The sequence below is a fragment of the Chiloscyllium punctatum genome, chromosome 18, assembly GCF_047496795.1.
Source record: "Chiloscyllium punctatum isolate Juve2018m chromosome 18, sChiPun1.3, whole genome shotgun sequence".
In the NCBI taxonomy this organism is placed as follows: Eukaryota; Metazoa; Chordata; class Chondrichthyes; order Orectolobiformes; family Hemiscylliidae; genus Chiloscyllium; species Chiloscyllium punctatum.
This window is the reverse complement of record NC_092756.1, coordinates 99647987-99662150: the sequence shown is the minus strand read 5'-3', so window position 1 is coordinate 99662150 and position 14164 is coordinate 99647987. Positions and strand designations below refer to the sequence as shown.

Sequence of the window (14164 nt, the reverse complement as noted above, 5' to 3'; positions counted from 1 at the left end):
TCGGGTACACCTGATCAGGTCCTGGGGATTTATTCACCTTTAACAGTTTCAAGACATCCAGCACTTCCTCCTTCGTAATCTGGACATTTTGCAAGATGTCACCATCTATTTCCCTACAGTCTATATCTTCCATATCCTTTTCCACAGTAAGTACTGATGCAAAACATTCATTTAGTATCTCCCCCATTTTCTGTGGCTCCACACAAAGGCCGCCTTGCTGATCTTTGAGGGGCCTTATTCTCTCCCTAGTTACCCTTTTGTCCTTAGTATATTTGTAAAAAAAATCCTTTGGATTCTCCTTAATTCTATTTGCCAAAGCTATCTCATGTCCCCGTCTTGTCCTCCTGATTTCCCTATTAAGTATACTCCTACTTCCTTTATACTCTTCTAAGGATTCACTCGACCTATCCTGTCTATACCTGACATATGCTTCCTTCTTTTCCTTAACCAAACCCTCAACGTCTTCAGTCATCCAGCATTCCCTATACCTACCAGCCTTCCCTTTCACCCTGACAGGAATATACTTTCTCTGGATTCTTGGTATATCATTTCTCAAGGCTTCCCATTTTCCAGCCGTTCCTTTACCTGCGAACATCTGCCTCCAATCAGCTTTCGAAAGTTCTTGCCTAATACAGTCAAAGTTGGCCTTTCTCCAATTTAGAACTTCAACTTTTAGATCGGGTCTATCCTTTTCCATCATTATTTTAAAACAAATAGAATTATGGTCGCTGGCCCCAAAGTGCTCCCCCACTGACCTCTCAGTCACTTGCCTTGCCTTATTTCCCAAAAGTAGGTCAAGTTTTGCACCTTCTCTAGTAGGTACATCCACATACTGAATCAGAAAATTGTCTCGTACACACTTAAGAAATTCCTCTCCATCTAAACCTTTTAACACTATGGCAGTCCCAGTCGATGTTTGGAAAGTTAAACTCCCCTACCATAACTACCCTATTATTCTTACAGATAGCTGAGATCTCCTTACAAGTTTGTTTCTCAATTTTCATCTGACTATTGGGGGGTCTATAATACAATCCCAATAAGGTGATCATCCCTTTCTTATTTCTCAGTTCCACCCAAATAACTTCCCTGGATGTGTTTCCGGGAATATCCTCCCTCAGCACAGCTGTATTGCTATCCCTTAGCAAAAATGCCACTCCCCCTCCTCTCTTGCCTCCCTTTCTAACCTTCCTGCAGCATTTGTATCCTGGAACATTAAGCTGCCAGTCGTGCCCATCCCTGAGCCATGTTTCCATAATTGCTATGATATCCCAGTCCCATGTTCCTGACCCTGCCCTGAGTTCATCTGCCTTTCCTGTTCGGCCTCTTGCATTGAAATAAATGCAGTTTAATTTATTAGTCCTACCTTGTCCCAGCCTGCCCTGACTGACTCACTTCTGTTCTCAGCTGTATCCGTCTCCGATCGATCTCTTTCCTCGCTATCTCCCTGGGTCCCACCTTACTAGTTTGAATCCTCCCAAGCAGTTTTAGCAAATTTCCCTGCCAGTATTAGTCTCCTTCCAATTTAGGTGCAATCTGTCCTTCTTGTACAGGTTACTTCTATCCCAAAAGAGATTCCAATGATCCAAAAATGTGAATCCTTCTCCCATACACCAGATCCTCAGCCATGCATTCATCTGTTCTATCCTCCTATTCCTGCCCTCACTAGCTCGAAGCACTGGGAGTAATCCAGATATTACTACCCTTGAGGACTTCCTTTTTAAATTTCTGCCTCACTCTCTGTAATCTCCCTTCAGAATCTCAACCTTTTTCCTTCCAATGTCATTGTCCACATTGGAACCAATGACCTCTTGCTGGCTCCTCTCCCCCGTGAGAACATTCTGTACCCTCTCTGAGACTTCCTTGATCCTGGCACCAGGGAAACAACACACCATTCTGCTTTTTCTCTGCTGGCCACAGAAACGTCTGTCTGTACCTCTGACTACAGAATCCCCTAACACAATTGATCTCTTGGAAGCCAACGTACCCCTCGTTGCTTTAGAACCAGTCTCAATACCAGAAACTTGGCTGTTCGTGCTACGTTCCCCTGAGAATCCATCACCCCCTACATTTTCCAAAACAGCATACCTGTTTGAAAAGGGTATATCCACAAACGACTCCTGCACTAGCTGCCTACCTTTCTTACCCTTCCTGGAGTTAACCCATCTATGTGACTGTATCTGAGACTTTCCCTCCCTTCCTATAACTGCCATCCATCACATACTGTTGCTGTTGCAAATTCCTCATTGCTTTTATCTGTCTCTCCAACCGATCTACTCGATCTGATAAGATTCGCATCCAACAGCATTTATGGCAGCTATAATCCGCAGTAACCCTTAAACTCTCTTTAAACTCCCACATCTGACAAGAAGTACATATCACTGCAAAGGCCATTTTTGCTCCTTCACAATCTACAGATCCAGCAAATAACACCATCTTATTCCTCTACAAACACTGCCCCAGGTTAGATTAATAGCTTTTTGGAGACTTATCTCCAAAAACATCTAATCAAGAAAGAATCCACTATACTCACTACTGCAGCCTTTCTCTTGGACAGACTTAAAACAACAATTAACTTATCTGATGACATAAAGATTGGTAGAGTAGCAGGTAGGAAGGGGACTGTCAGAGAATACAGTAGAATATAGATAGATTGGAGAGTTGGGTGGAAAAATGGCAGATGGACTTCAATCTGGGCAAATGCTAGGTGATGCATTTTGGAAGTCCAATTCAAGAGTGAACTATACAGTAAATGGAAAAGTCCTGGGAAAATTGAAGTACAAAGAGATCTGGGTATTCAGGTCCATTGTACTCTGAAAGTGGAAACACAAGTCAATAGAGTGGTCAAGAAGGCATATGGTATGCTTTCCTTCATTGGACAGGGTATTGAGTACAAGAGTGGGTAGGTTATATTACAGTTGTATAAGATTTCGGTTCTGCCACATTTGGGATACTGCGTAGTGTTGTGGTCGCCGCATTACCAAAAAGACGTGGTTGCTTTGGAGAGGGCGCAGAGGAGTTTCACCAAGATGTTGCCTGGTATGTAGGGTGCTAGCTATGAAGAGAGGTTGAGTAGGTTAGAATTATTTTCATTATAAAGGTGGAGGTTGTGGGGGGACCTGATTTGAGGTCTACAAAATCATGAGAGGTATAGACAGTGTGGGCAGAAGGAAGCTTTTTCCCAGAGTGAGGGACTCAATTACTAGGGGTCATGAGTTCAAAGTGAGAGGAGAAACTTTTGAGGGAGATATGTGTCAAAAGGTTTTTATGTGGAGGTTGGTGGGAGCCTGGAACACGTTGCCAGTGGAGGTGGTAAAGGTGGGCATGATAGCATCATTTAAGATGCATCTAGACAGATACATGAATGGGCAGGGAGCAGATCCTTAGAAAATAGGTGACAGGTTTAGATAGAGAATCTGGATTGGTGCAGACTTGGAGGGCTGAAAGGCCTGTTCCTGTGCTGTAATTTTCTTTGTTCTTTGCAACAAAAAGGAGCAGGAATGGGCCATCTGACCCATCGAACCTACTCCACTATTCGCTCAGATTATGGCTAATCATCTTGTGGACTCCGCTCCACTTACCTGCTCGTTTATCATAACCCTTAATTTATTTACTATTCAAAAATCTATTTTTGACTTACAAACATTCAATGGGATTGCCTCACTGCTTCATTGGGCAGGGAATTCCACAGATTCACAACCCTTTGGGTGAAGAAGTTCCTCCTCAACTCAGTCCGAAATCTGCTGTCCCTTATTTTGAGGCAGTGTACCCTAGTTCTAGTTTCACCCACTAGTGGAAACAACCTCTCTGCTTCTAACTTATCTACTCCCTTCATAATTTTATTTGTTTCTGTAAGATTATCCCCTTTCTTCTAAATTCCAGTGAGAATAGTCCTAGTCTACTTAATGTCTCCTCATAAGCTCACCCTCTCAACTCCAAAGTCAACCTAATGAACCTCCTCTGCACCCTGTCCAGTGCCAGTACATCCTTCCTCAAGGAAGGAGACCAAAACTGGACACAATACAGGTGTGTCGTTGCTTTCACCCCATACGGCTGCAGCATAACCTCCCTGCTTTTAAACTCCAGCCCTTTAATTCTTTTATTCCAAAATTAATGGAGACTAAAAGGAGGAGCTTAAAAGAATGTATCTTAACATCTGTCAGATGTGAAATCAGGACACTTGGAAAGGTCTGGGTAATCTCGATAGTGTTACTGTGCACACGGATAATATGCAGCCCATTGTGTCTACACAACTCTCCAAATGACAATCATGGCTTTGAGTCCTGCTTCTGCCTTTTCCCCAATGCCTTGCACATTTTGTCTATTTTAGTAATCTCCCTTTGAAGAGGGAGAGTCAACAAAGTCTTGAGAGAGGGAAATGATGTTTAAGAAATTAGTTGGAGTGTGTTGAGGGAGAACCAAGTGCTGTGGATAATGGGGAGGTGCTGGATGTGCTGTTACTGGGATTCCAGAGGCATGTGATAATTGTCATTGTGGAAAATAAATGTCCATGATGGGGGTGGTACAGCAACTCAGTGGTTAGCACAGCTGCCTCACAGCACCATGGATCTGGGTTCAGTTTCGGCTTTGGGTGACTGTGTACGTGGAGTTTGCATGTTCTCCGTGAGTCTGCAAAGTTTCTGCTGGGTGCTCCAGTATCCTCCCACAGTCCTGGTTCTGTATGACTTTGTGATTCTATGTGTAAGGTAGGAAGATTGGCCATTGTAAATGCGGAAATAGGGTGGAATGCTCTTCAGGGGTCGGTCAGACTCAGTGGGCCAAATGGCCTCTTTCTGCATACTAGGGATTCTGTGATCCTACTTAGGAGATTGTCTACCCATACCCTACTGGGATGGGTAGACGATTGCCTAACGAACAGGAAATATAGGGCCATTGTAGGTGGTTTATTTCTGGTTGGTATGATGTAATAATGAGAAGGTGTGCCACAGGGGTCAGTGCTAGAACCTCAACTTTTCACCATTTATAGAAAGGACTTGGATGGAGGGACGGAAGAAATGTTGAATAACTTCGCTGCTGAGTTAAAAATGGGGAGGAAAGGAAGTTGTGAAGTGAACATAACAAAGGACAAAAGGGATAAAGGGAAGTTAATGAGTTCAAAAATTCCTGGCAAATGAAGTATAGCTGGGAAATTCTCCATTTTGGGATATAAAAAAAATGAATGAATCACATTATGTAGATGGTGAGAGAGCTCTGAGATGCAGAGGAAAGATATTCGAGAAGCTCAGGAGGTCTGGCAGTATCTGTGGAGAGAGAAACAGAACTAAAGTGTTGAGTCCAGAACTCCATTTCCCTCAATTCTGTTTCTCTGTCCATAACTGCTGTCAGACCTGCTGAGTTTCTCCAGGACTTCTAATTTGCTGTTTTGTGACCAGCTTGCTTTTCATCCGCCTTGTCCCCCTGCCTCTGCATGTATTTGATCTATTTCAATAAAGAACTTGTTAATCCTCATGGACCCAATTCCCATATATTAGCTCAGTCAATAATGCCCCACACAGAGAGATCTACAAACCATCATCTTGTCTTGAGCCGATCACTTTGATTTTCGTTTCACTGCTTTCTTTGGAATCTGAAATGGAAACAGGTTTTTGATGATCAAATGGAAAATGAGTGTGAAATATTCAGAATTGAAAAGTGTGTCACTGTCACATGTTGCCTTGTACTCACACTCACACGTTGCAGCAGCCACTGAATGGCTCAGCTCACCATGACCTGCATTCCCATTGCCTAAAGGGCCAGCTCAGGGTTGGATTGAGGTCAGCTCACTTTACTAGGAAACTCCGGGCAAAAACCAGGAGTCTCCACGGTGAGTGTGAGTCTCACTTGTCACCAACTCTGGCACACATGTGATCTGGGTGCTGATGTACCCACACTTGTGCCAATATGAGCTGAACTTCACTGCTTCCAACCAGAGAACGGCTGGTCCATCATGAGCGTAAGTGTGAGATTATCTATGGGCTGCCTTCTCTGATGCAGAGCATTGTCACTGGTGGCAGGTGCAGTGACTCTCTGCAAGTCACTGATGAGAAGCTTTTGGTTTACTCTGTTATTGGACAAGGGATGGCAGGCACCTGGTATGGTGGGACCTGGACCTGGATCTTTCTACCCAAAAGTAGAAAGACTGTAGCAGGGTGTGGTACTGGAGACCAATGACCAGGTACTGATGTGGTTCTGTTCGCCAAGCTGGGAATTTGTCTTGCAAACGTTTCGTCCCCTGTCTAGGTGACATCCTCAGTGCTTGGGAGCCTCCTGTGAAGCGCTTCTGTGCTATTTCCTCCGGCATTTATAGTGGCCTGTTTCTGCCGCTTCCGGTTGTCAGTTCCAGCTGTCCGCTGCAGTGGCCGATATATTGGGTCCAGGTCAATGTGTTTGTTGATAGAATCTATCAACATCCACAATCAACAAACACATCGACCTGGACCCAATATATCGGCCACTGCAGCGGACAGCTGGAACTGACAACTGGAAGCGGCAGAAACAGGCCAGTATAAATGCCGAAGGAAACAGCACAGAAGCGCTTCACAGGAGGCTCCCAAGCACTGAGGATGTCACCTAGACATGGGACGAAACGTTTGCAAGACAAATTCCCAGCTCGGCGAACAGAACCACAACAACCAGCACCCGAGCTACAAATCTTCTCCCAAACTTTGACCAGGTACTGAGCTGATTGTGAATGTTGACATCCTCCGTTCAGTAATTATGGTACTTGAGTAAAACCTTTAAAAGACTAACCTTGAGCCTCAGAGTGCGTCGGATTCTGTATCAGATCTGGAACAGAATCAACAGCAAATTAGTGGCACATTATAACAGTGCTCGTCCTTCTAAATGTACAGAGGTACTAATGTAGTATCAACAGAAGAGGAAATTCAAATATTGATTTGTTGAATATTTCATATGGTTTTTAATCATCCTTATGAATCATAAGTCAGTTTTTTGATATTAAAAGGTGCTGTTTATGTACAGGGTGACAAGCTCTACAACACAAAGAAAGGCGGAATAGGCTGGGTTTTAGGAGGTTAAGAGGTGACCTAATAGAGGCTTATGAATTCATGAGGGGTAAAGATCAAATAAATAGTTGGTATTTTTTCCCTAGAATGGGGGATTTAGAATCCCTATAGTTTGGAAACAGGCCGATTGGCCCAACAAGTCCAGACCAACCCTCCGAATAATATCCCACCCAAACACATTCCCTACGTTTACTCCTAACATGTCCCTGAACACTATGGGCAATTTAACATGGCCAATTCACCTAACCTGCACATCTTTGGACTGTGGGAGGAAACCCAACAGACACTGGGAAAATATGCTAACTGCATACAGTCATCCAAGGCTGGAGTCGAACCCAGGTCCCTGGTGCTGTGAGGCAGCAGTGCTAACCACTGAGCCACCATTCCACCCATATTTTTAACATGTGAGAAGAGAGATTTAAAAAAAGACACGAGTGACAATTTTTTTCCAAAACAGTGGTTTGGGTGTGGTCCGAACTTCCTGAACGTGGATACGGGCACAATTAAACACTTAAAAAATGCTTTGATCAGTACGTGAATAGGGAAGGTTTGGAGGGATATGGGCCAGGAGCATTCAGGTAGGAGTGTTTAGTTTGCGATTATGTTTGGCATGGACTGGTTTGACGAAATTCCATGCTGTATGACTCTATGTTCCTTTAAGAAGCAGCTGATAGTCAGTGTTCACAGCTTGGCAGGGTTTGTTCTGGAAAGTTCTTTGACATTAGCAGCCTATCAGAGAATCGGACAACCTTGAAATTTTTACCTTTTAACATGAGTGACTTCTCTAAAATGGGTAGATCTTGAGGAGGTGCAGAAACTGTTTAGTCACTTCTTTTGTTATCGAGCAGCCCATGAGGAAAGTTTCACATTACTGCAGGATGCTGCCTGGCGCAGACTGAGGGAAAGTCAAGCATGGTAGTTTAGTGCCAAGGCCTCTAGTTTAGGATTCACTCCTGAAGAAGGCAAGGCTGAGGGAGGCCAGAAGGTGAGTCGTTTGGAAATTGGGGATTCAGTTTGAGTTTTGTTGAAGGGATAGTGAGTTGTACCACAGCAACAATGGGGATTGGAAGCAAGCCCAATGAGAAGGCCCAGGTTTCATGCCTGCTCTGTACTCCGTTTACAAATTTGTGGACCAGGAATCAATAGTTTTAGAATGTTGACCACCGGCCTGGCCAACTGGGATATGGGAAGTCAATCTGGACTCCAGTTGTGCAAGCAGAGTCCTTATATATATTTAGGGCTGTGATAACTCTTAATTCCCCAAATGATCAAGAATCTAAGGGAAGGGGCAGGAAAGTAGATGTGAGGAATATCAGATCAATTCAATAAATCAGATTGTATTGAATGACAGAGAAGGCTTGCAGGATCGAATGGCCTATTCCTGTTCATATTTGTTATGGTCTTATGCTGTTGTGTCAATCAAGCAAACTGGTTTGTTCTGGGCAGTGTTGAAGGATCTGGGTGAGGAGAGTGCACTATTCCTGACCCTGGGAGGCTATCTGTTATTGTCAGGGGAAAGAGTGAAAGCTCAGGAGTAAAACTGATTTACTGACCATTACCTAGACTCTCATCAGAACGGCTTGAAATTACTATAAAACATAGAGAGAAAGTGAGATTAAAGAAATACGTCTTGTAGGAGGGAGCATAGTCAGTGAGGTTGACACCCTTACATCTAAGTATCTGTAAGTACCCTTCCTCTGTCTTTCATTCTATTCATTTGCTGTTCTTCTGCCTTTCGTGTGGAGGATAGGTTAGTGCAGACATTATAATAAACAAACAGGAACAACATATCCACTATCCTTTTTCTTTTAGATGGACGTAGTCATGGGTTTGGAAGCTGCTGTGTGAGGATTTTTGATGAATTTCTGCGGTGCATCTTGTAGATCGTGCACAGTGAGGAAGTGGATGTTGAAGGTTGTGGATATGTTGATAATCTCCAATCTCTCCATCAAGAGAGAATCTAACCATTACCTCTTGATGTAATGATATTCCCATCACTGAATCTCCTCCTATTAATATTCTGAGGGTTTACTATTAACCAGCCATATAAAAGCAATTGTAGTGATTGTAACAAGGTCAACCAGCTGGACCTCATAGTATGAGTTCTCTGTTTGGGCTGTTAGTCTGGTCCAATTAGGGATCCCTGGACTGCTCAAGTGTAACAAAAGAGTGACTTGGTGACAGATATTGGCCACTGTGGAGTTATCTCAACAGTGGTTACAAGAGAAAATTTGAGACTTGGAGTCCTGCAGTGAGTAACTCGCCACCTGACTCCCCAAAGTCTGCCCACCATTGACAAAGCACAAGTAAGGAGTGTGATGGAATACTGCCCATTTGCCTAATGGGTTCATCTCCAAGAACACTGAAGTTATGGTTTTTACTCTGCTTGCTGATTGCCATGGAGTTAGAGAGGCTTAGACTAACCTCTTGTCACATTAGGCATTCAGAAAGGAGGAGATTAGGCAGAATTCCTGTTCTGTGCCATGGTCTCGTGACCCCTGACAGGGACCTGTGCTGGCACTGGGTGGCATCAACCTCAGACTGGATTATGTAACCCTTGAAGATCAGTAGCTGTGTCACCCATGAGGAGCTGGCCCTGAGTGAGTGTTGCTTAGTCTGAGGGTTCTCAGGAGAGGACAGTGGTAGGAGAATGAGGAAAGGTAATATACTGAACATCACTGAGACTCTCCATAGAATGCCCTGAAACTCCTGTAAAAACAAAACAGAGAGACAATGAGCTTAAAGAAAAAATTCCTGCAGGAGTGGTGTTGTCAGAGGGATTCACATCTCAGTATGTATGCAGGAGCAAGGAGTAGGCCGCTGTGACAGTGGGAGTACATGAGGAACTCACTGTGTCCCTGTGTCAGAGACACTAAAATAGGCAGGTCCAGAACATCTTCAAATAGGAGGGTTTATTCGGCTGATCCTGGGGATGGATGGATTGTGTTACAAGGTGTGGTTCAGTGGGTTGGGCCTCTACTCTTTTTGGCGTTTAGAAGAATGAGAGCTGACATTATAGAAACAGACAAGATTCTTAGGGGGGTTGACATGGTAGATGTGGATAGGCTATTTGCCATCCTGGGAGAGTCTAGGACCAGAGGGAGGGCATCTCAGAGGAAGGGTGTTGCATATTTCCACAGATAAAGAAGAAATTTTTCTGTGTTGTGAATCCATGGAATTCCTTACTGCAGAGGGGTGGAGAAGGTGGGTCATTAAGGATATTCAAGATTGAGATACATTTTTAATCAGGAAGGGAATCAAGGATTATGGGGAAAAAGCAGGAAAGTAGAATTGAGCATTATCAGATCAGCTATGATGTCATTGAATGGCAGAGCACATTTGATGGGCTGAAAGGTCTACTGCTGCTCCTGTGTCTTATTACCAGAAAGTCAGGGAGCACTAAGTTAAGATCCTGCATGAAAAATACACTTTCTGTTTATCAGTCTCTCTGTGTGTCTGTCAGTCTCTCATTCTGTCTGTTAGTCTTGATCTGTTTGTTTTCCCCAGATGGAGGACAGAACAGTGGAAATAAACAGTATAAAGCACCTTGGCCTGTCATTTTGTTTGTCTGCCTTGTCTCTCTTTTGTATTGTCTCTGTCTTATTCTGCCTCAGTTTCTTTTGCTGCACTATCTCCCTTGTTCTGTCTGTCAGTCCTTCTCTCAATTTTCTCTTTCTGCCTCTCTCAATAATCAATGTATTTCTGTAATGCAGATAACGTGCTCATCCCTCCTTGAGACCTGCTCATGTCAGACTCCACTCTGATCAGTGAGAGACCCTGTGCATGAGAGCTGCTTGCTTCTGTAACTGATCACTACTAGAATTTGTCAATTTAACCAAGGTCATTAAGAATCCTGTTCAAATATTAAGACATACAAACCTTCAATATCAGCAGCTTCTTGTCTATCTGTAGAAACAAAAAAAATTAATTAAATATGAAAATAAAATAAAATCACAAGAAAATTACAATCAAATCTCAGAGGGGAACATGTTGAAAAATGAAGAAGAAAGTCAATAATACTGACCATCAGCCAAACTCTCATCAGAACGGCTTAAAATAACTGCAATAAACAGAAAGAGAGAGAGAGAATCAGAATTGAACAATCTTTCACAGAATCACAGGAGCATTAGGGAGCAGAAGGAGGCCATTTTACTCATTGTGTCTGCACTGGCTCTTCAAATGAGCATCATTCCCCCAGTGCCGATCTCCTACTTTTTCTCTAACCCCTTGCGTTTTATTTCCATCCGATGTGCACTTGGATGCCTCAGTTGAACCTGCCTCCTATTGGATCAATTCTCCTCTTGGCCTTCTCTCCAAGGACAACAGTCTCAACTTCTTCAATCTATCCTCATCGCTGAAATCCCTCCCCACTGGAACCATTCCTGTAATCACTTCTGCACTGGCTCCAACACAGCCACATCTCTCCTGTAACATGGTTGCCAGAACTGTACAGAATCTTCCAGCTGAGGTCCAACAAGTATTGTTTACAAGTTAAATATTACTTTCTTGCTCTTGGGCTCAATGCCCTGTCTATAAAACCAAGAATACTGTATGCTTTACTTCATACATTCTCATTCTGGCCTGTCACCTTCAGTTATCTACACAGATGCACCCAGATCACTCTGCTCCTGAATCCCCTTTAGAATTGTACCCCTTACTGTATATTCCTGAAAGGGCAATTAGCAAAGCTCAATGTTTGTAAATTATTCAATGAATGACTTCTCAGTTGGTCTGTCTGTCTGTCGCTCTATCCGAATGGGGCTGGGCCTCCTGAGAGATGGAAGGTCGTCCCAGGTTGGCAGCAGGAAGCTGCATGCTGCTGCAGCCCTTATTTCCCTGCGGCACTTGTGCCTGCTTTGTGTCAAAGATCCTTTACCTGTTCTCACTGCCTGATGTGTGACCCTGCTGGATTCAATGTTGCATTGCCTTCTCTAGCTCCCTACCATGCAGGACTGGAGGATTTAACCCTTTCCTGTTTCCATTGCCTCTTGCCTGCATGAAGAGGATGCTGCAGGAAATAGAGGCACTGATCATGGGGCCTGTGGGAAGGAGTCCAAGGAGAGTAGGACCAAGAGGTCACAGGGTCAGCATCCAGGGCCACAGAGTCACTGTAAAGTGCCTCTATCCCGAGTTGATTTTTATGGGGATCTAAAGGCCTTGTGTTCCTTTTATGTTACCCATTCACATAATGTCAGCTTCACTGGCCAGCCCAGCATTTATTGCTTGTTCCTAATTGCCCAGACAGCAGTTAGGAGTTAACCACATTGCTGTTCATCTGGAGTTACATGTAGGTCAGACCAGGTAAGGATGGCAGATTTCCTTCCTCTGAGGACATTAGTGACCCAGATTTTTACAACATTTGACAGCACTAACACAGTTATCATTGGGCTAATGTTTTATTCCTGATTTCAGTTTAATTCACAGTGGGATTCAAACCCATAACACAAGCCTGGAGTTCTAGATTACTCAGAGATAGTGAGGACTGCAGATGCGGGAAAGTCAGAATGGGTAAGAGTGTGGAGCTGAAAAAAAGCAAGGCAGGTCACACAGCATCAGAGGAGCGGCAGAGTTGATGTTTCGGATCAGAACCTTCCATCAAGATTGGGAGGGGAAAGGGGGTTGAGAAATAAATAGAGGGAGGGGGGGTTGGAGCTCAGGGAAAGGTAGGTCGGATGGTGATAGGTAGATATAGGTAGGAGGTAATTGTGATTGGTCAGTGGGAAAAGTGGAGTGGATAGGTGGGAAGAAAGAAAGACAGGTTTAGGTCAGAAAAAGGGGTGGGATGTAGAGGGAGAACTGGACCTGGGATGAGGTGGGGCAGTAGGGAGATTTGAAAGCTGTTGATTTCTGGATTACTGGAAACACAAACAGAACTAGAAAAAACTCAGCAGGTATGGCAGCATCTCGGGAGAGAGATAAACAGAGTTAACATTTCAGCTCCAGTTATTCTTCTTCAGAACAGATCTCCACAGATGCTGCCAGATTTGCTGAGTTTCTCCAGAAATTTCTTTTTCTCTTTCAGATTTCCAGCATCTACAATTCTTAGGGTTTTTTGTATTGGGTTACTAATTCAGTGACTTTGCCCAAATTCTAAAGCTTCCCCGTTTACAGAATATTGGGCAGGGAGGGATGGCTGTGTGGGTGGGTGTGGGAATCAGTCCCAGTAAATAACCCTACAGCCTTGACATTGAGAGCTTTCTAACTGTATTAGGGATGGGAGACTGCAAATATTAGTGTTCAGCCCCTTTCTAATAGTTACGGAAATAGTTAAATAAATTACAAGATTATAACAGAGATTACACATTAAAATGATTAATTAACTGGCAAATGCTCGAAGGGGACATTCTACGGTTGAAAGGTTTTTGTAGAAATTGTTTTTAAGCTGTAGATTTGAATATTAACCTGCACATTAGACCCTTTTCTCACTCGCAGCTGAACGTTTGAAGCTGCTGAATTTATTAGCCAAGACAGAATTCCCTACCTCTGCAACAGGACTGGCCTAAGAGCCCGAGGATAGCGAGCAGAAACAGACTCTTCATCTTCATTTGACCTTGCTTTGAATGCAGAGAATCCCAAAGCCAGGCGGTTCTGTGATTGTTGAGGAGTTGCAGGTCAGCTCAAGTGTTTTATACCATTCCTATCGACAGTCACAGGGAGCCACGTGATATTGTGGTTGCTACCATCTGCTAACAGGAAGGACCAAAGGTAACCACACAGAGCAGTTCCAAAACAACCCCCTGCCCCAGTTACAATCCCGACAGGACCAGGAGTCAGAGATCACAATGTGTAATACTGAGTGACTGGTGATTCAGACAAATCATTCCACCTCTCTTAGCTGTTATTATTCCGGGAGGTTGTGGTCATTCTGGATTTAGCCCATGTTTCTATTTGCACAAAAATTACTCTTTCATATTTTGGTGCTGGGTCCAGTTCTGAGCATCCTTTTCTGTGCTGCAGCCAGGATTCCGATCTGCTGTAACAATCTCGTGGCTTTGAATTGCCTGCTTACATCAGAGGCACTGGCAATCGGCTTTCCATCTGATTTCCTACTGCCTCAGTGCCTCTCCTTTCACACAGACCCCTGTCCCCCTGCCCCACCAAGCACACTGATACCACTCCTGTCCCCTCTTCTTTCACAGCAG

At 43.9% G+C, this 14164-nt stretch overlaps 1 protein-coding gene across 1 annotated transcript in view; it reads right to left on the bottom strand.

Annotated features, from left to right (window-relative positions):
* LOC140489128 (uncharacterized) overlaps nucleotides 1-13698 on the bottom strand; it is a 161049-nt gene extending 147351 nt beyond the window's left edge. Inside the window, exons 1-5 of the mRNA XM_072588362.1 lie at nucleotides 13504-13698; nucleotides 11047-11082; nucleotides 10902-10928; nucleotides 6748-6783; nucleotides 5528-5584 (exon numbers count right to left, since the gene is read on the bottom strand). Coding sequence (XP_072444463.1) covers nucleotides 5528-5584; nucleotides 6748-6783; nucleotides 10902-10928; nucleotides 11047-11082; nucleotides 13504-13567 — 220 coding nt within the window. The 5' untranslated portion in view covers nucleotides 13568-13698. The remainder of the gene's footprint in view (nucleotides 1-5527; nucleotides 5585-6747; nucleotides 6784-10901; nucleotides 10929-11046; nucleotides 11083-13503) is intronic.
* Nucleotides 13699-14164: the final 466 nt, after the last annotated feature.